The sequence below is a fragment of the Myodes glareolus genome, chromosome 3 (genome assembly GCF_982192425.1).
Source record: "Myodes glareolus chromosome 3, mMyoGla1.1, whole genome shotgun sequence".
NCBI lineage: Eukaryota > Metazoa > Chordata > Mammalia > Rodentia > Cricetidae > Myodes > Myodes glareolus.
Genome location: NC_142028.1, coordinates 15,914,938 through 15,936,159, shown reverse-complemented (window position 1 = coordinate 15,936,159; position 21,222 = coordinate 15,914,938). Strand labels below are relative to the sequence as shown.

The window sequence follows — 21,222 nt, the reverse complement described above, 5'->3', positions numbered from 1 at the left end:
TTTCAAAAAGTAATGCTTTGCCAGTATATATGTTCATAGTCAAAGAAAATAATTTTTGGTACTTTATTCATCTACTGCAAGTTTTTACAGTATGCCTAGAGCCTGCTGGATGTGGAGCGCTGTTTCCAGTTGTAGACGATGAACTTGAGGTAGATCAAACACACTCACAAGCTGTGTCCTGCTGGAGGTTGCTGTTAGTGTTAATGAGCATAAAACACACGTCAGAGTTCAAAAATTTAGTTCAAAAGATTATAACATATTATATACCTTAGCAATTTTTCTATTGGTTATTCTAATATTTTTGACAGAGTGGGTCACAAAATATTTCATTAGCTATACATTCGTGTTTTTAAACTCTTTTTTTTAAAAAAAAACTTTTCCAATATAGTACTCAAAATTTGAAATTACACGGGTGACTCACTACATGGTGTTTTATTTTTGCCAAGAAACATTGTTCTGGGTTAATTTAGGGCTGTGACTCAAAATTTTAACTATTCTAAAAGATAATTGGTTAATTTAACGTAATAATCACTGACTTTGAAAACACCTTTTCTTCTGTGACAATAGGATCTAACTGAATTGGGAATGAAGACCAATTCGAGCTTAAAGCAAGGCTTCTCCGCTAGCTTCATGCCCTGTGTCGATCCTATTGACACCTTCAGTTTTCTGTGAGGCTGTTGTGCTGGTCAGACAAGCAGACAATGTCCTCAGCACAATGTGGGTACTTAATTGTCACTGAAGCGGTTGCTACAAATCGGTGGGAAGAACTGGATTAGGAAGTGGCCAAAGGAACAGAAAGGTGGCTGGATTGTCCCTTGCTCAGAACAGATGGGATATCAGCATTACCAACATTGACAGTCAGTTCAAAACTGACCACAGCGAGAGGGTTAAAGATGCAAGAACCCCAATCCCTACTTTGCGGGGAGCAAAGAAAAAAACTAAATCCGTGTGTGTGTGTGGGGGGGGGTAATGGATTTAATTTTAAATATATGCAGCATATTGTATGGCTCAGTTTCTCACTGATTTCTACAAAGTAGACATTGGGGAGCGGGAGGTACAGCAGGGGCTTGCTCGTTATGAATTATGAACTTGTAAAATCCAGTCTTATAAAACTGAATTTGTAAGACTAAACATTTAGTGTTTTCGGGCCTCGTGCACGTGAAACAAGTGCCTTCCCAAACATTTAGATCTCAGGAAGGCCACATGAATAGAAAGGAGCTCAAGCTAGACTGCAGAGGGACTTACGGCCGGTAGATAAAAGCCAACATTCCTTAGGGACATATGGAATGGGCTTTCCACCCCACTCCCCCACAAGAATCGTTTCCTTCACCTCTGGAAGAAGGGGCATATGGCTCATATGGTTGCATGTCAAAGTCCACGCTGGTCTCTGGATTCCTTCAGTGTTCCGTCCCTACCCCTTCCCCCTCAGCGCCCTTAAGTGTTATCTTCACTATTTCTCCACTCTGGACCCTTCCAGATGCCTCTGGATATTTCCTCTCCCGTTCCACAATGAAACCCTTCCACCTAATAATGGAATGGCCACTGTGGCAGATTCTTTACTGAGCCTCCTCACATACATGAACTACATCCCCAGCATTAAATCTATGTTTTTGTCAAAATATGTCTTATTTGACTTATTTGGGGATCACTATGTGAATGTGTAAAGTCAGAGGACTCTTTGCAGAGTTTGTTCTCTCCTTCCACTATATGGGTCTCTGGAAGCAAACCGAGGTTGTCAGGCTTGGCAGCAAGTGCCTTCACCTGCTGAGTCATTGTAAATCTTACAGCGTCCAGGGGAAAGGTATCCTGGCAGTTGGGAGCCGAGGAATAAGATAAACAAATCTCACAGGAGGGATTGGTAGGGAAAATCCCAGAAGGGTGGTTTCTCAGGAGAGAAACAGCAGACAGTAACACAAATAATCAAAACCCAGAGACAGAAATTGGGGTTCAACCCGAAAACCAGAAAAGCAAAGTAATCAAGTCACTCTCTAGAGAAGTCTTAACTCTACCAAAGCGAAGTGATCGCAGACTAAGCCTCTCTCTCCTCCCATTTTATATTCCCTCTAGTGCTGGGATTAAAGGCATAGGACCCCCTAAGACTGGGAATAAAGGTGTGACGCACCACCACCTGGATTTGTTTCTGCATTGATCTTGTGTAGCCCAGGGTGGCCTTGAACTCACAGACATCCTTCTGCCTCTGCTTCCCAAATTTTGGGATTAAAGGTGTGTGCCACCACTGCCTGACCTCTAGTGGCTTTAGCTTTGCTTCTGGTCTTCAGGCAAGATTTATGAAAATATAAATCAAATAATATACCACTACAGCAAGAGAACCAAACAGAAGACAGGATTATATAGCCTTTCTTGGGGATGAAGGGCGAGGAGGTAAATTTTCCAGGGTGATCTGGGATTGGAGGAATTGTGCGGCTTGATCTTGGGGCAGGCTCGGGGATTGGTGGGATTTTTTTTTCTGCAGGGCGGGACCTCAGAGGGCTGGGAATGGCCATTACGACCTTTAGTCAAAGGCCATTATAACAGTCTGGGGGCAGGGCCTAGCCACTGGGGTGCCACAGGGGCTGGGAAAGCTGTCCCTGCCGTCCAAGTCGTGTAAATAGCCGACATTCATCTAGTTGTGGAGTTTTCATACCCAATTTACTACACTTTTTTCTATAGCAAACTGCCCTCTCTGCCTGCTGTGAGCCTGGCTCATTTCTTCTTTCCCACACGTAGGCAGCTGGCTTCTGGTTTCAGAGCATGTGTTTTTCACACCCCCTTCCCTCGCATCCTCTTTCTAGTTTCATGACCTACACACACATGCAATTCACACACACACACACACACACACACACACACACACACACACACGTCAACTCTACATTGAAGAAGTCATGGGTTTTTCTGTTTAACATACTAACTTCCTCTTCTACTTATCTTCCTGTCAACGTCCAGATTTCACTTTATCACCAAGTAAAACCCATCAGGTACGCATACCATAATTTCTTCATCCATTCATCTGGTGATGGACACACTGGCTGACTCCATTTCTTGGCTATAATGAATAAAGTAGAAATAAATATGGAGCGATGATGACTAAGAGTCTTTTATGCACAAACCCAAGAGTGGGACAGAGGATTATATATAGGCCGTTCTAGTTTAAGCTTTCTGAGAAATTTCCAAACTGATTTCTACAATGACTGCACCAATGCGATTTTTTTTGTTATTCGTGTAACATTAAATGGCAAATTTCACTTTTCTTGCTAGTAATATAGATATTTGATACATTTTCTCAAATAATTAAAATACACTCGTTAAAATGGGGGGTGATAAACATTTATTACATTTTCTGTATTTAATATTTTGATAAAAACGTACAGCTTTATAAGAAAACGAAAATCACCAAACTTAACTCAGGAAAAAACAGTTCACTGGACAAAAAGTAAAAATAAAAGAATTTGAACATATAAAACCAAATAACTGTAATTGAAAATATTTCTAAAGATAGAAAATAAGCAACTCAGTTTTTCACTTGCTTGAAGAAATGAGTTCGTTAGACAAATATCCCTCTGAAATTTACACCAGCGTTACATATGCTCAGAAGGTAGAAGTGAAAAGGTCAGTAATGGGAAAGGGGAGCCTGACTGGCAAAAACAGGGGTACATAAGATGAAGCTGTGTAAAATCGCACAGGGCCAAGTTCAAATCCAGCCTCCAAATTCCTACTCTTCGTTGTCCCATCCACAGCTATAAAGTGTTCATTAACAACACTTAAAGTAAATCTGCTGAAGATTGGCACGAAGTTCCTGCATGCCACATAGGAAGCATTTCACAGATCACCGTTCCTAATGAAATCCCAGGTTTCTATTGAGGGAATCCCAGAAATGCCTCCCATTCCTAAGCCAGTGAGAAGACTAGTGAACTTCAAATGCCAAAAAAATTGGGCATTGAAAACAATTTTTGTGTACGGAAGAGAGTGGGGATGCAGACCTGCGCCCAGGTGCCCAAGGAAGTCAAACGCATTTTGGTGCCCTGGAGCTGGAGTTACAGGTGACTCCAGCTAACTCATCTGGGTGCTGAGAAACCAACACGTCTCTCAGAGCAGCTCGTAAAGTCCCCTACACTCTGGAGACCTAAGGAGACAAAGGAGACAAACCCCGGTCTGTGTACCCGAATTCAGACTGAGCTAAACTTAGACCCCGAATCCTCTCCTTGCTCCAAAAGGCACATTTAGGGGCAGGTAAATAGTTACAGTTGAGAAAGCCTAATTTACGCTACAGGGTCACTTTACTTTGGGGGTCCCAAGCCTCCGCCCCAGTCCTCAAGGAACGTGGGTCCTCAGCATTTTCCCTCTGGAGGACGCACGCCACAGGTCACTCCTTCCCAGGTCTAGAGGTCGCAAAGCGGTACGGAACCACGCACCGTCAGCTTTCGGCCTGGAACCCACAAACAAGCAAACAGAAATAATTCACGCAGACTAACAGCATTCAGCAAGCATACCGGACCACGTTGTACATCGGTGGGCGGAGCCGGTGGCCCACTGCTCCAATGAGAACGTGCTCTCACGCGACCTGATTTGCATAAGTCACAATGCAACCCGCCAACCTCCTGAGATAACATAACCCGAGGTTGAGAACCCTCCTCCAGCCCCCCTGTGCAAGTATCCCCAGCTCCTTTCTGGATGCTTTGGGGGCCCTGAAAAGGGCCTTTGGGTTTGGGGGTGTTGGTGCGAGACCAAAGGTCTGAAGCTGGTGGCAGCACTCAGCCGCCGAAGCCATAGAGAGTACGGCCCTGGCGCTTGAGCGCGTAGACCACATCCATAGCTGTGACCGTCTTGCGCTTGGCGTGCTCGGTGTAGGTAACAGCGTCCCGGATCACATTCTCCAGGAACACTTTGAGGACACCGCGAGTCTCCTCGTAGATGAGCCCGGAGATGCGCTTGACTCCGCCGCGCCGAGCCAAGCGCCGGATGGCAGGCTTGGTAATGCCCTGGATATTATCTCGCAGGACCTTGCGGTGTCGCTTGGCGCCGCCTTTTCCGAGTCCTTTGCCGCCCTTACCACGTCCAGACATGGCTACAGACAGATGAGTAGTAAAACGACCGAAAACTCTTTGTCTTTCAGGCTGCAAGCAAGAGCTTATATTCTCTGGGAGCGGACCTGTTTGAAAACAGCAAGCAGTGGGCGGAGCTCTAGGCGCCGCCCCCTGACTCTTTACTCCTGGCTGAGTTAGCTCCAAGACCTGAAAAGACTTTTTGTTCCCTCCCCCAAATCTGAAAATCCTTAGCATAGTTGACAATTTAAACGATACAAGGTAACAATTTATTTTTCCCTTCCTTAGCGCAAATAAAAAGGCCGCATCATGCTTGCTATCTTCAGCACTTTCTGAGACATTCTCTTTGCAGAATGCTTATCCTTAGACTACTGTAAAGTAGTGTGAAAATGGATAGAAGCTAGCACTAGAGATCTAGCTTCCTAGACCTTACGTTAAAGCAGTTTACATTTTCATGTGTGGGCCTTTTGAATGGATGGTCACTTCCTTTTGTGACCGCGCTAATACTCCCCTCTTCACTTCCTGTTCGTATTCAATTGTTTTTCTGCAGTGTGTGGGTTTTTCTGCTTCTGCCTGACAAACACATTAATATTTTCTTCTCAACCAGCTGTCTGTTTCGATAGTTACTTAGCTCAGCTATTGTAACGTGTCACTTCGATAAGCTTGCATCTCATAGCTTGCATTTAAAACTTTCAAGTTTTCGCCAGGTGTAGTGACTCACACTCGTAATCACAGCAGTCTAGAAGGTGAGGCAGGAGGATTGCCACAAGCTGGAGGCCAACCTGAGCTAGACAGACTCACCTACATTTCACCCCCTCTCTATTCAGAGGTAAAGTTACACTTATTAGAAGCCTGACTTTGAATAGATTTTTTTTTTTATTGCAAATCCCCAAACCAGAAAGAGGCTCTTTGGGTGGTGTGGGTTTTTTGTTTTATTTTGTTTTCCTTTCTGAAACAGGGCTTCCCTGTTTGAACAGCCCCGACGGTCCTGGAACTCACCCTGTAGACCAAATGGCCCTGAACTCAGAGAGTTCCATCAGTCTCTGCCCACCGAGTGCTCGGATTAAAGGTGTGTGCCACCACCGCTCACATGCTGTTACTGTTTTTAAGACAGGACTGCCCTGAAGTTTACTGTGTTGAGAAGACCGCAGGATTTGGGGGGGGGGGGGGGTGTCACGACACTTGCCCAGGTGCTTAATGAGCTTGCTGAGGACTGAGCATTTTAGTAAATTGTTGCTGGTCGCAGTCTTGAGGATAAGCTTCCCAGCAGGAAAACGGTTTCCTAAAGTTTTATACTTGTAAATGCTTTTAATTCACAGTGCCTTTCAATCTTCATCCATCCCCATAACTCAAACAGTATTTGTTGTTGTTGTTGTTCTCTCTGTTAAAGATTGAGCACGAAGGGCGGTGCACGTCTTTAATCCCAGCACTCAGGAGGCAGAAGCAGGTGAGTTTGAGACCAGCCTGATCTAGGGAGTGAGTTCCAGGACAGTCAGGACTGTTACACAGAGAAAGTCCATCTCGAAAAACAAAACAAAATAAAACAACAACAAAGATTAATTGAGTCCTAGGAAAGCCTGAATCATTAAATTTTATCTCATGATTTTAAATCCTTAAACTCTAAAAAATAAAAATTCTTACAGAAATAAGGCAAAGCTGCATCTAGAATACTTTTTCAAACTCTGCTAAACCCTGTCTCAAAAAAAAAATAAATAAAAGGAAAGAAAAGGACTTTTCTATGTTATAAGCACACATTCAAGCTGGTTTAAAGAAGTCATTCTAGTACTTTCTTGCCAAAACGGCACCAGAGGCTTCCATAGGCATTGGCTCAGTATATACATATATAGGTATATACTGTATATAAGTATATCCTGTATATATGTATATACAACAGGATATATATGTATGTATGTATGTATGTATATGTGTGTGTGTCCTGTTGAATGCTCATGGACATTAAATCATTAAATAGTGTGTTCAAGTCAGCTGTTAGGTGGTAAAGGCAGAATTCTGAGGAAGCTGTCTGGCTCCGTGCTGGCTGATCACGTTTATGGTGGCAATACATACATTGCTCAGATTTAAATAGGTGTATTTGAGACTCCAGCTACTGTTTATTCAACATTGCGCTAGGCCATAAAGACATACATAAATACATGTAAACACTACTTTTCCTCGTGTGTGTGCATGCATGTGCTCTGTGTTTGGGACGGGATCCTCTGTAGCTAATGATGACCTTGAACTGCTCCTCCCGTTTGTACCTCCTTAATATTAAGATCACAAGCAGCCCCCCCCACTTCACTATTAACTTTATTTCAGTGAAATCAAATTGTAATTAGAATAGGAAGAAGTTAAATTTGTGATCTTTTAGTTAAATAGCATTTTACTTAACGTTTGACATTACATCAGTTGTGTAATTTTTTAAAAATGTGGTAAATTGAACTACCTCAGTGAATCAGTGGAAGGCAATTAAATAATTACTAATTAAATAAAAAACACCTTATTTTATTTCAAATGCCACGGGCCTAGAATTTGAATATATAAGAACAAGTCGAAGCAGTCTTCCTCCAGCGCTGGGTCTATTTTAGAGTATTCTAAAGTCTTGGTCGACGACCTCCAACTCCAATTTCTGGCTTATAGCCATGTACCAAATGCAAGGTTTTCCTAAATTCCTCTTTTTTCTTCCCTCTCTCCCTCCCTTCCTATCAAGCCGATCTGGATCTCAGAATAGCTAAGGCCGACCTCAAACTTCTGGCAATTCTCCTGCCTCGGCTACCCTAGTGCTGGCATTACAGACAGGAACCATCCATTTTCCTCCCTTTCCTGCAGTCAATTCCAACCGGACTGGGAAAGCCTGTTAACTATGTAAATTAGGACTAGGAATTTGCGCTTTTGATTGGGCCGCATCTGGGAAGGCGGGCGCTCTGCTCGGGCGAGCTGATTGGGAGCGGCTCCTGCCTGTCACAGGCGGCGAGTTCCTCAAGGTAGTTCCGGAGTGGCGCACGGCGTCCCGGAACTGAGCCGGCCGGTGTTTGGAGCTCGGGGCGTGGGGTCGAGCATGTCGGGGCGAGGCAAGCAGGGCGGCAAGGTGCGCGCCAAGGCCAAGTCGCGTTCGTCGCGCGCGGGCCTGCAGTTCCCCGTGGGCCGCGTTCACCGGCTGCTGCGCAAGGGCAACTACGCGGAGCGCGTGGGCGCGGGCGCGCCGGTGTACCTGGCGGCCGTGCTGGAGTACCTGACGGCCGAGATCCTGGAGCTGGCGGGCAACGCGGCGCGCGACAACAAGAAGACGCGCATCATCCCGCGCCACCTGCAGCTGGCCATCCGCAACGACGAGGAGCTCAACAAGCTGCTGGGCCGTGTGACCATCGCGCAGGGCGGCGTCCTGCCCAACATCCAGGCGGTGCTGTTACCCAAGAAGACGGAGAGCCAGAAGGTGAAGAGCAAGTGAGCCCGACGGGTGCAGAGCCCACCGCAGCCCGCAGCCAATAAAGTCGGTGAAAAGCGAGTAATCCGGAGAGCTGTGTAGTCGCGGGACCGACGGGGTGCTGGGTGGGGACGCGCCCCGAGCTGCAGGCTATGTGGGAGCCAGAGGGGATCCAGTGGCTTGGTTGGGAGCTCCCCCTTGCATCACAGTGGGCAGGAAAGCGGAGATGTGCGGGGAAGGCTACTCTGGAATTAACTTAGCCCAACTACCCAGGCCTTCTCAGGGAGGAGTGTGGTAGGAGAGGTGTTTCGAGCTATGCGCAAGAAGTTGCCTCGCTGGCCATATTTAGAAAGGTTGAGCTACTTGGAGAAGACGAGAACGTAGGGACCTTGACAGGTGCTAGTAATTTAAGATCGATAGTCTTCTGAGCAAATAGATAGTACGTGTTCATGATCTGAATACCAGCCGTCTTCACCTCATTTGTGCAATACGGAAGTGAGTCATGAAGTTTGCTCCCTCGACGGTATTGCATAACAGCGGGGCCCTCGGTCTTTAGTTAGGTTTAGCAGCCTTTAACATTTTCTGCTCTTTCTGCTCATGGTGGCCCGCACCTGCCATCCCGCACCTGCCATCCCTGCACTTGGGAGTGGAACGTCGTTCGTGGCTAGTGAGTTCGAGGCCATTCCTGACCCACATTGGGACTATGTCCCCAAACATATACCTACATTTTCCCCTTAAGTTTTATCTTCATATCAGCCTCTTCTCGAGCATTGCCCCTGGAAAGTAGCTTGATTTTTACTTAAAATTAAACCCTGCTTTTATGGATAACTAATAACGTTCCTGGAGTCTGGAGCCCCGTTTTCCCACTAGCTCTAAAGCTGAGTAATGACCTGGTAGGGAGAGGAAGGTCACGTGAGGTAAGAGCAAGAGAAACCCACAGGTCTCTGGAAATGCTGTTCTCCCCTTGGCCGTTCCATTCCATCCTCAGCAACTCATTCTGCCCACAGGATCCGCAAAAACCACCCCAGAGAAGGTTTCAATCGGCTTCATTTTTTCACTGGGAGTCAGAATTGTATTCATCTTCATTTGCAGTGCCTGGCCCATTTTCCCTTGTCCCCTGTGTTGATTGGCTGTCTACACCGTATGCTAGTATCTAGTGGGGAGAGGAGAGCTGTGAGTGAGGCCAGCTAGGTTGCCACTGTCCTGAAACCCACATTTCCTCCCTTTTCATGGTTCCTGAAGACAGGAAAAACGACAAATAAATAATACATTACAAACCGGTGTCTGAGTATTTGGTTCTCTGCTGTTTGTCAAATGGATACTCTTCGTGGTCATCCTAAAAGATTGCGTCACACACTTCTCAGAAAAGAGGCACATTGCTCCCTCTGACATCTGAGAACAGACTCCAGGAGTATCATGGGCAATGTCAGGAGGTAAGCTTTTCAAAATACCTGTGAGGAGGACTGAGATGATTTTAGTACCATATATATGCTTTCATTGGAAAGTGCCATCTACAAGGACTAAGGGTTTGCCCTTGTGACTTAAATTATAGGTGAACATGAGTAGGTAAGATGTGATCCAGTACCTACTCGGCTGTGGGACATCGAGGACAGGAATAGAGGTGTGTCCACCCGAGTAACTTAGTAACAGGGTGTCCTTATAAAAGCATAAGACAACACAAGGCTATACCCTTGAAGAAAAATAGCAGTCACTTGTAAATCTTAGGGAGAGGGGAGGATGGGACCTTGGGAACCTGCCCCTCACAATCATGAACTGCATACATCTTGGGGGCGAAAGGTGGGGTCTTGAGCCCAACAGTGACAAAGTTGGTGGGTCCTATCTTGTGCAGGCCTGCAGGTTATCACAAGTGCTCAGAGTTGACCAGGGCAGGTCCTTTGTCATACCTGGAGGACAGCTTTTCCCAGCAGTAGAGGTTTTAAAGACTTGTAGCCAGGTGTGGCTTACAACTCTGACTCCACTTGGGAAGATGTTGATTTCCGGGATAGACAGGACTGCACAGGGAGACTGTCTCAAAACAGTAAAACTCAGTTGTTAGAATTAGTTGTGGGTGCATGGTGGCTAACAACCATCTGTAATGAGGTCTGGCGCCCTCTGGCGTGTGGGCATACATGGAGGCAGAATGTTGTCTACATAATAAATCTTAAAAAAAATAAAAGAATTAGTTGTGGGTGATGCCACTAAGAGCTAATATATATGCAGTCACTCTTCTCTGTCCAGGAGTTCCACATTAACAGACTCAAACGTGTAACTTTTAAGTGCTAGTTTGACATTTGAGGCTAATTTACTAAAGATATGAGGAGGTATCTGGGACTTGAGTCCTGAAGAAATAAGAGCAAAGGTAATCTTACCCATCTGTCTTATGATTCTTCCCATGAGAAACGCTACTGGAAGAGCAAGATACAAGCTGATGACTGTCCACATTTCCACCCAACTTTTGCTACCACCTGGTGTGGCTGAGGCCAGACTTGGGCTAGCATACAGTGCTTGGTTTTACTTGCACACTGACACTTCTGCAGAGAAGCCGCTCGGTGGAACATGGTGCAGTGTGACCAAGGTTTGCTCTGTTTCCCTACAGGGCCAGTTTTGATCTTTGGATCCCAGAGAACTGGTCTGCTCAGTTTTGGAGTTCTAGAATGAAAAGATTTACCCCGTGACGTAGTTGTCTAGATGTAAACGCCACATGAATTTACCCCATGACTGGTGTGCTAAATGTGAGCCCCACAAAGCCAGAACTGGCAAGGGCAAATGCTATGGTGATTAAGAACTTGAACTTGGTAGAATGGGACTTAGGTTCTGGCATAGTTGCCTCTCTGTCTCTGAGACACCATGACCAAGGCAACTTAAGGAAGCATTTAATTGGGGGTTTGCTTACAGCTTCTGAGGATGACTCCATAACCATCTTGGTGGGGAACAAGGTGGCAGGCAGGGAGGCATGGTGCTGACTCAGTAGCTGAGAGCTTTCGTCTAATCCACCAACAGGAGGAGGCAGAGAGAGGCTGGGCCCGGCTGGCATGGGCTTTTGAGATTTCAATCCCAAGCGACACACCTTCAACAAGGGCACACCTAATCCTTCCCAGAAACATTTCTGCCAACCAGACACCACACATTTAGATATCTGAGGCTGTGGGGGTCATTGTCACTTGAACCACAAAAAGTCAGAATGCTCCTCAGTTGCCTGGCTTGGAAACACTTTCAAGCTCATTTAAAACTATTAAATGGCTTTCTATTTTCTGTGGATTGAAGAGATGCAGGAAGAATTGAAGGAAGCTCAAGAGAGTGAGGTAGCTAAGGGAAGTGACAAGCCTCAGGAGCCCCTCTTCAAGGTTAAATAAGCTACATACAATTGGGGGAGATAGGGTGGCTTGGTCACTTGTACTGACTTGTCAACTTGGCACAGCTAGTGCCATCTGGGAGGTGGAACTGCAACTGAGAAAATGCCTCCATTAGATTGGCCTGTGTGGGGCATTTGCTTGCTTACTGGTTGATGTGGAAGGAAGGGCCCAACCCACTGTGGGCAGTGACAACCCTTTCAGGTCCCGGGAGGAATAGGAAAGGTAGCTGAAAGCCAGGAAGCCTTTGACATCTTCCAGGGCCTCTGCTTCAGTTTCCGGCCTTGAGTTCCTGCCCCATCTTACAACAAGATGGACTGTGAGTGGTTAAGACAAACCCTTTCTTGCCCAGACTGCTTCTGGCCATGGTGTTTACCACAGCAACAGAAAGCAAACGGAACTGGACAGTTGGTGGTGCACACCTTTAATCTCAGCACTCGGGAGACAGAGGCAGGTGGATCTCTGAGTTCGAGGCCAGCCTAGTCTACAGAGTAAGTTCCAGGAAATGCTCCAAAGCTACAGAGAAACCCTGTGTGTGTGTGTGTGGGGGGGGGGGGGGGGGGGTGTGTGGACAGGGACACCACTCACTCATTTTTTAAAAAAACAAAACATGATTTATTATGTATATAGTATTATGTCTGCATGTATTTCTGCAGGCCAGAAGAGGGCACCAGACCTCATTACAGATGGTTGTGAGCCACCATGTGGTTGCTGGGAATTGAACTCAGGACCTTTGGAAGAGAAGGCAATGCTCTTAACCTCTGAGCCATCTCTCCAGCCCCTCGTCATGTTCTTTTTAAGTCACCTCAGTAAATCCACTGGTTTGTCAAGCTGAAGTGAATGGAGTACTTTCTTTGGTCTGTCTGCTGTTTCTCTCTGGGCTGAATAGAAATTGTGTTTCCATTATTTTCTCCTGCCTCTTCCCTTCCCCTTCCCACACTCTGGGGGCGCGGGGGGGGGGGACTAGGGGGGCTGGAGTGCTTTACCCAAACAAACCTGGTCTTTTACATTAAAAAGAAAAGGAAGAATGGAAGAAAGAAAGAAAGAAAGACTATGTCTCCAGGTAAAGTCAAATGACATTAATAGCTAGCTCAGTGGGTTTTGAGGAGGATCTGGTAATGTGAATGAGGGCGGTTTCCGACGTGGTGGGGTGAGCCTGTCTGTAATCCATCTATGCCACAGTGGTGACCTACGCAGAGCACGCTTGTGAAGCCAGAGAACCAATTATGACCATGACAAGAAACCAGAACTGTTGGCTTTCTCTGCCTTCCCTGCAGATGGAACTGATGTAGTGAGGCTTTATGATTACACTCTTCAGATACACATTTGGAGATGTTTTGATAATCAAAAGCTTCCTTACATAGCCATTAACAGAACTCTCTCCAATTAGAATATTAAAATAACCAGACTCAGACCAAATTCTGGGGAGCAAGTCTATTCATGCAGAAATGTACTTACCATGCTAACTGGATAATGTAATTGTTTCATCCCTGTATTGAAATGGCCAATTTCACTGTTGGCTTTTCTTAATTACACTAAAATCCCAAACCAAACGGACTACTTAGTGCTTTGTCTAACAAAGCCAGACACACCAAGCTTCAGAGAACCTAAAATCCAGCAGAGAACTCAACTCTGGGGAAGAATTAAGACTTAGCCCAGCCCAGCCCAGCCCAGCCCAGCAGAAACCATCCCTTTGACACTGTACATTTGCATGAGATGCAGTGGGCACAGCGGAGGAGTGCCTAGCAACACGAAACTCATGTTCAGTGCCCGTCTGTGGAGTCACATGAGCCCTGTCTCAACGCTAGGGTCAACTGGTAGAAACCCCTGCCAAAGTCTTCACCAGAACGGTCAGTTCCCAAAGTTCTCCTATCTGCTTTCTGTTGGTGTGGTAAAACACATGACTAGGGCAACTTATGATGGAGTGTATTTCGGCTTCCAGTTGCAGAGGGATGGCGGACCAGCATGGCGGCAGCAGCAGCAAGCTCAGAGTTTACATCTTGAAACCAAGTACAAAGCAGAAAGAACAACTGGAAAGGGGAATCCTCGCCTGCCTCCATGACATACTTCCTCCAACAAAGCCAGACACCCAAACCTCCCCTAAACAGCACCACTAACTGGGAAAAAGAGTGTTCGATGTCAAGAGCCTCTGGGGCCATTCTTACTCAATCACAACCATATCCCTGAGGTTCTCTCGAGCCCTGTCTAAGCAGCCAAAGTGGAGACATTGTTCACACCTCTGAATTTCTGGGGAGCCAATATAGTCTTGAAGGAACTCTTCCTCTTTATCCTTTTCTATTTCAAAGTTTCTTTTTACAATTTCTAACACAATCCATTCTCGTTCTGGATGGAATCCAGTGGTTCCTGAGAACCACTGCTGTAAACGTGTTCTTTGTCTCTGCCCCAAACCCAGGAAGTGTTCACATTATCATCAACACAGAACAGATCTTGGTATGGAACATTTTATTTCTTCATGAAACATTCAGAGATTAGGTCGTGGGAAATAACTTTAATCCGAGAATTGTACATTTTCTTTCCACATATTTTGCTTTGAAATAGGAAATGACATTGTAATCCATTTCACTACAAGTAAAATATTACAAAATATTTACAGAAAAAATATTAAAAATAACTCAAACACAAAACTCAAGATGAAATAAACCTTCTTCCTCCCAGAAATCTCTACTCCAGTGCCCATAGCAGAGTCAAACAAATAACTAAGACCTCTCTGATAGAATTCCAATATGGAGAGGGGAAGAAAGGGGCTGAAATGGTGACGTTAAAGGGAACGGGTGTCAGCAGCAGAGCTTCCCATCCTGGTCTATATAAAGAAACGCCCTGTGCAGGGACCACAGCAAGGCAAGCGCCAGGAGGCCCCGGACTGAAGCTGGAAAACCCGACGGTGGACACTGCTCTTCACTACGTCTAACAGGAGCCCCTTGTTCCACAGACCGGTGCTGGCGGCAGCAGCCTGTCCTGGCACAAGAAGCTGTCACAGCAGCCCTTCCATCTCTTTCATAAAGGCTTCATAAACATCGTCCTTAGTTTGAACTGAGACAGGAACAGAAGGACCAGATCTTGGGGCTGCTTTGGCAACAGGCACAGCAGAGTCATCCTCTGACCTTCTTTGGGGAACAGCAGTAGCCCCCTTATTCTCCCGGCGCACTCTCAGTGCAGTGGGCACAAACCGTGTGACCTCTGCCTTGGGATTGGTGATCTGGGGCTTGGCACTGATGGTCGCTGTGGCTTTCTTCTCGATGGTGGCTGCACTTGCATCATCCGCCTTCGGGCGCTGAATGAGGCTGGGTGGGGCACTCAACACCCCCGGGTTGGGCAAGGGAGCTGGTGGGAAAAGCCCAGGCGGGGCAGGTCCTAGAGGAGGCACCAAGGGTGGGCGCATCATGCCGGGACGAGGAGGAGGGATACCTAAATGAAGAGGCAGACAGATGAGTATAAGAACTAATGGCATTTAATTGCCACTAATGATGTCTGAACATAGGCTGATACTGTTCCTTAAGAAGGTAATTTACAGGAAATGCAATAAACTTAGAGAACCTGCTATGTGAAAGGCATATATTCTGATAGGAAAGAACAGGATAAAATAATGTTCGCCTTTACTCTGTAGCACCGCGCTCACAAGCTTTTCTTCTGGCGAATACTGTCCTACTTGAAAAATGTAACATCAGCTGACAAATTGGTTTCAGACATGATTTCCAATCTGGCCGTCCCAGGATGCTCCTGGCTGTCTAGTGTGAGGGTATTAGGGTCAAGGGTGGGTTGATCCCCCTGCACTAGTTACTTCTAATCACTCCCAGAGTGAACAAGGAACAGTCTTAGTCCTGGCTCGCTAAATGGAAATGGAATGAGAGACTGGAACTATGATCTATCTCATTAGAGTTCACAAACTAACAGTCATGGCATGTACATACCCTACATCAAATTTTTACTTTTTAAATTATTTTTAAATAGCTGGGTGTTGTGACATACATCCTTTTTTTTTTTTTAAAAAAAAATAGTTTATTCTTATTTAATGTGCATTGGGGTTTACCTGCATGTGTCTGTGTGAGGGTGTCAGATCTGGGAGTTATAAACAGCTCTGAGCTGCCATGTGGGTGCTGGGAATTGAACCTGGGTCCTCTGGAAAAGCAGTCAGTGCTCTTACTGCTGAGCCATCTCTCCAGTCCCCACCGATTTTTACTTTCTTTTTGTTTTAATTATTGAGTTTATCCAATTTATTTTTATATGTGAGTATTTAGCCTGCATATATAAGTGTGCACCACACGAATGCTTGGTGCCTGTGGAGGTCAGAAGATGGTATCAGATCCCCTGGAAGTCGAGTTGCAGACAGTTGTGAACCACCATGTGGGGGCTGGGACTCGAACCCAGGTTCTTTGGGAGAGCAGCCAGTGATCTTAACCACTGAACCACCTCCCCAGTTCTGGGTTTTTACTTTCTTCTCAAGCTATTTAAGAGTGAATATAAAGTAGCAAACCACATCAAATCCAAACTGCTGATTACCTAAACTCAGTTACTCTACATAGCACCAAGACAAAGGAAAAGCCTCAGCTGTTGTGTTTGAAAAGAAATCTTCAGATTGAAGTAGAACATTTAGTGTAGTCAAGCAGAATGTGGTCATACTACAAGCCCACATTGAAATCTGTACCATTGAAGTTGGACAATGGGTAAAGAGGAAGGGACCCTCCCTTGTGATTTAAGCTTGAAGATGGGAATTTTGAGGATCCATGATGCACAGCTCTAGCTGTACTCAGCAAAACTTCTAAGACAGAGAACTTTTGCGAAGTGTTCATTTCCTTGGGGAAGTCCCAAATGATGAGTGGGAAAAAATGTAAATGCCCACTGGAGAACACACACCCGTGTGACCCACTGGACGCCCTCAAAGTCCCTCAGGTAACAGTGCACCCCTGAGCACAAAGGCCAGGGCTAGCTTCTGCTATGGAAACTGAAAACTTTACCTGGAGGTGCAGGAGGAGGTAGCCTTGGTGGGGGTCCTCGAGGAGGGGGTCCAGGGGGAAGACCTGGAGGTGGACCTGGGGGAGGGCCAGGAGGTCGACCTGGTGGTGGTCCTGGAGGTAAAAGTCGTGGTAAAGGCCCTCGGATTCCTGGCATTCCAGGTGGTCTCAGGAATGGAGGAGCCCCTGAAAGGAGAAAACAATGTCAAACAAATAATGTTTGGGTATAAAAGCAACTCAGATAATCATTTTATTCAGAAGTTAGATCACTTTATAAACACAAAAGAAGTATTACATAAAATTCATTCAACAAGTGTTTGAGCACTAAAAAAGGGCATCAGGTTTGTTACAGATCTATCCACTTAGGTCACCTCTGCTGCATGAGATAGCAACCATTGAGACCAATGTAGAACTGGGCTAGTCTATCGCTTTAAGGGACTAAAGGAAGAACAATTATGTTCATGCATTCAGCTTACATAATCAGAAACAAAAGACCCTAAAAAGAAATTTTGGACAAAGAGAGGCAACCGTCAGAACTCTAAGCTACCAGCAATGCTCACAGAACAGAACAGAACACAACACTTTGAGCATCCTTGATGGCTTAGAGAGTGTAACCAGGAGCAAACAGAAGACATCCGTACTGCTGACACACGGCATTCTGGGCGAATGATTTCATTCCCTATTCTGGGGGAGCTTACCTGGAGGTGGCCCAGGAGGGAGGCCTGTAGGTGGCCCAGGAGGCCGCAAGGGTGGGGCAGGTGGTGGTCCAAGAGGCGGTGGTCCTGGCATGGGAGGTGCTTGTATCTGGGAAGGAGGGACAGACTGGGGAGGAGCCTGCTGCTGTGCAGGGGCAGCAGATGCGCCATCCGAGTGGGAGTCCTCTTTATGCTGCTTCTGTGATTGCTTCTCCGCCTCAGAGTCCTCAGAGTCGTCGTCATCATCATCCTCAGAAAACTCCTCCACTTCCCGTCCTTCCTCAGGGATCTCCTGACCTGAATGAAAATTGTAAAACAGGTAAACAGAGGTGAATTGTGTTGTGGGATAATCTTTTTGTACACCATGAAGATGTGTCACTTGGATTGGTTTAATAAAAAGCTGACCGGTTAACTGCTAGGCAGAGAGTATGCCAGCAGCAGAGGAAGCAAGACATGCAAGAGGAGAGCTAACAGCAGGAGCCACATGGCAGGACACAGATTAACAGAAATGTGTTAATTTAAGTTGTAACAGCTAGTTAGAAATAAGCCTAAGCTAACGGCTAAGTTTTCATAATTAACAATATGTCTCTGTGTCATGATTTGGGAGTTGGCTGGTGGGACAGAGAAAGACTAGCTATAGACTTGTGCTTTATGGCCTGGAGAACAGCGACTAAACACACTATAGCTGGGTGTGGCGGTGCATATCCTTGATTCCAGCACTTGGGAGGCAGGGGCAGGCTGATCTCTGACTTTATGGTCAGCTTGGTCTACAGAGTGAGTTCCAGGATGGCCAGGGCTACATAATGGACTCTGTCTCCCCAAACCAAATGAGTAAATACATAAAAATAAAAAAACTTCTTCTTAAAAACCACCAATCCAAAAGCCCTTTTCCTACTATTTAAATACACAACAACCAAATAGTATTCTGTTCCTCTGTAACTAGTGTAGCAGCATGAGCGCAGGCTGTAAGAATAAGACAAACTTGGAATTAAATGTTATTCAGGGCTGGCAAGATGGCTTGCCACTGAACCTGACATTCAGAATTCAATCTGTGGGACTCACTGTAGCTGCAGAGAACCAGACTCCCACAGGCTGTCCTCCAAACTCCACGTACCAGCCCGAGAACATATGTGGCACCCGGAACTAGTCGTTTCCACAGCTTACTGGCAGTGAAACTCTGGGCAGACTACCAAATGGCTGCACACCTTCAGTTTACAGAATACAGAGCACGACTTACTTCAGAACTGCTGACTATACATGGAAGAAAGTATGCTAAGCAAGTGCACAGAGAATGCTAGAGAACATTCATCCTTGCTTCTCACCTGCCATCCGAAGCATCATGGCTTGAAGAGGAGTCAGCTCCTTCATGTTCTTCTTCTTCTTCCTTGATTTTCCAGGCATATCAGCAAATCGGACACTCAGACCTGAATGGTCAAGGAAGGAAATGAAATTGACAAGAATCATCAAAATTCAATAAAAATGTTCACTACAATGCAGACAATACAAATAGTAAGATTGACTATAACCCATGACAGACGAGAAATGCAGAGAGACATAGTAAAGATAACCAATGCTGTGCTAACTGGTGGCATATATACTAAGGTGATTTAAAACTTAGAGATTTTGAAATTGTCAGGATACTTAAAAAAGTATATTTACAAACTGAATTAGCCAATGCAATTTTAAGTCCAAAACGGAAATTAAAACAGTAAAGATATGACTTAAAACAACAATTTTTGCTGGGTGGTGGCGGCACACACCTTTAATGCCAGCACTCAAGGGGCAGAAGCAGGTGGATCTCTGTGAGTTCGAGGTCAGCCTGCTTACAAGAGCTAGTTCCAGGACAGGTTCCAAAGCTACAGAGAAACCTTGTCTTGAAAAAACCAAAAAAAAAAAAAACCCAAAACAAAAACAGAGTTTTCTTTAGCAAATCAGTCAAACATTAAGTCACAAGAAAAACAAAAGCTGTCCAACCCATGAAAGCGCCATCCCCACTAACTCAAGTCTACCCTATTAATCAACATAGACTATAAGGTGCACAAGAAGGGCAAGGTGGTTCAGCACTAGAAAATTAGCAATGCAATGGATGATAATAGACCACCTAAACGGTGGGGAAAATCTCAGTAATAACCTATCAGGAGCTTAAAAATTATTATTACTCCTTAACACCACCAGTGCTACCACAACGTAAACTAGAAATAGAAAGACTTCGTACCCCGACAGAGACTACCGACTGAACACTGTCAAGCATTACACTTTCTACGTGAGACGAGTTTTAGTTTATCTTGAAGTTTTGCTGCCCAGAAAAAAATGGCTTGAATATGGTAAAAGCAATAAATGTTAGACAAAAAACCAGAGAGCTGAGATAGCCATTTGAAAAACATGCTAAATATACAAGAAAAGCAGGCTGGTTTTTATCTTTATTAGAGTGCTCAGCAGGAGTTCAGTGAGTCTGAGGCCAGTTTGGTCTACATAGTGAGTTCTCATGCAAGCCAGATACAGTGAGACCCTGTCCTGACAATCCCCCCACCCCCGCCAATAAAAACCCCTCAATAATAGCTGGCAGAAGAAGAAGAGACTACGTAGTGAAACACTGTCCACGGGGCTCTAGTGCCCCTTTCCTTTCTAAGACCAATTCCTACTCCAGAGTGATCTATAATTTTATAATGTCAGGTTCATTCTATCACCATTTGTGATAGAATTTTTGATAGCAATCATGATTAAGAAACACGTGGAAAAATCCAAAAAACACCATGGCTCAATGGTTAAGAGCACTCACGCAATCCTGAGGGGCCTGGAAAATTCAATTCTAAGAGATCTAATGTCATCTTCTGACCTTCAGGAGCACTCTGACAGGCTCATCTGCACACCCATGTGCAGATAGATATATGTACATTTGTACACACTCTCTCTCTCTCACTCACACACTCCTCATACACTCTTTAAAATGAAAAAGCTAGGATGAGCATTGTTGTATTTATAAATACAAATATAATACAGACCACTACACTGCAGGTCACATCAGCAGTCCCTAAAGAAGCTCCCAGCTCCTGGGGTTTCACAGAGCTGGTGTGCTCTTTGAACTGCTTGGTACCTAAAACACAATGCTTACAATTTTGACAAAATATAACACACTGTATAAAACTGGGGACACAGGGCAACAGAATGTAGTTAGCATTCATCCATCAAAGTCCTAGGTTTACTCCCAAGCACCATACACACCCAAAAACCTAACCAACAAAAAACCCAAACCTTTCTGAAAGATGCTCATAGTTGATTCACAGAGAATAGTTATTCTATTATACATAAAGTATTTGCTAAATTAGGTGTTTTTCTCAACGAAGACAAGACACCAAGGGTAATGAATAAACATTTTAAAAGAAAATATAGGCCTGAGATGCTAAATTACAGATACACCTAAATTGCAATTATGACCCTGGTTAATATATCACACCATTAACATAGAAAATCTAAAAAGCTTCCAGGGTAGATATTTAAATAAGCTTACTTAAGACATGGTTACTCTCCCACAGCATGTTCATTTCCTACAACATGTTGGCGATAGTACGTGCTAGCAACTTCATGGTGCTGAATACTTGTATTTTGTGGACTTTCTTGTATGTACTTTTTCTCTTAAACTATAAGTACATTTCCTCACAAATATCTCTTAAGAATAATGCATCAAAACTTTTCAAACTATCAGGACAAATGGAGAAGTATGGGGGTTTATATTTGTAATTCTAA

At 45.0% G+C, this 21,222-nt stretch overlaps 3 protein-coding genes across 4 annotated transcripts in view; 1 reads left to right on the top strand and 2 right to left on the bottom strand.

Moving 5' to 3' along the window:
- Nucleotides 1–3,311: 3,311 nt before the first annotated feature.
- H4c16 (H4 histone 16) lies at nt 3,312–5,111 on the bottom strand. Its single transcript, XM_048432449.3, has one exon. The coding sequence runs from the start codon at nt 5,061–5,063 to the stop codon at nt 4,752–4,754; it is 312 nt and encodes a 103-aa protein (XP_048288406.1). The 5' UTR covers nt 5,064–5,111; the 3' UTR covers nt 3,312–4,751.
- A 2,892-nt stretch (nt 5,112–8,003) lies between these two features.
- Nucleotides 8,004–8,548, top strand: H2aj (H2A.J histone). The gene has a single exon (XM_048432450.3). The coding sequence runs from the start codon at nt 8,098–8,100 to the stop codon at nt 8,485–8,487; it is 390 nt and encodes a 129-aa protein (XP_048288407.1). The 5' UTR covers nt 8,004–8,097; the 3' UTR covers nt 8,488–8,548.
- Nucleotides 8,549–14,259: 5,711 nt separating this feature from the next.
- Wbp11 (WW domain binding protein 11) overlaps nt 14,260–21,222 on the bottom strand; it is a 14,229-nt gene continuing 7,266 nt past the window's right edge. For both annotated transcript variants that reach the window (XM_087904038.1, XM_087904039.1), the window contains 4 exons: nt 18,801–18,902; nt 17,482–17,775; nt 16,787–16,969; nt 14,260–15,239 (listed from right to left, as the gene is read on the bottom strand). In XM_087904038.1, the coding sequence (XP_087760164.1) occupies nt 14,806–15,239; nt 16,787–16,969; nt 17,482–17,775; nt 18,801–18,902 (1,013 nt within the window). In that variant the 3' untranslated portion in view covers nt 14,260–14,805. The remainder of the gene's footprint in view (nt 15,240–16,786; nt 16,970–17,481; nt 17,776–18,800; nt 18,903–21,222) is intronic.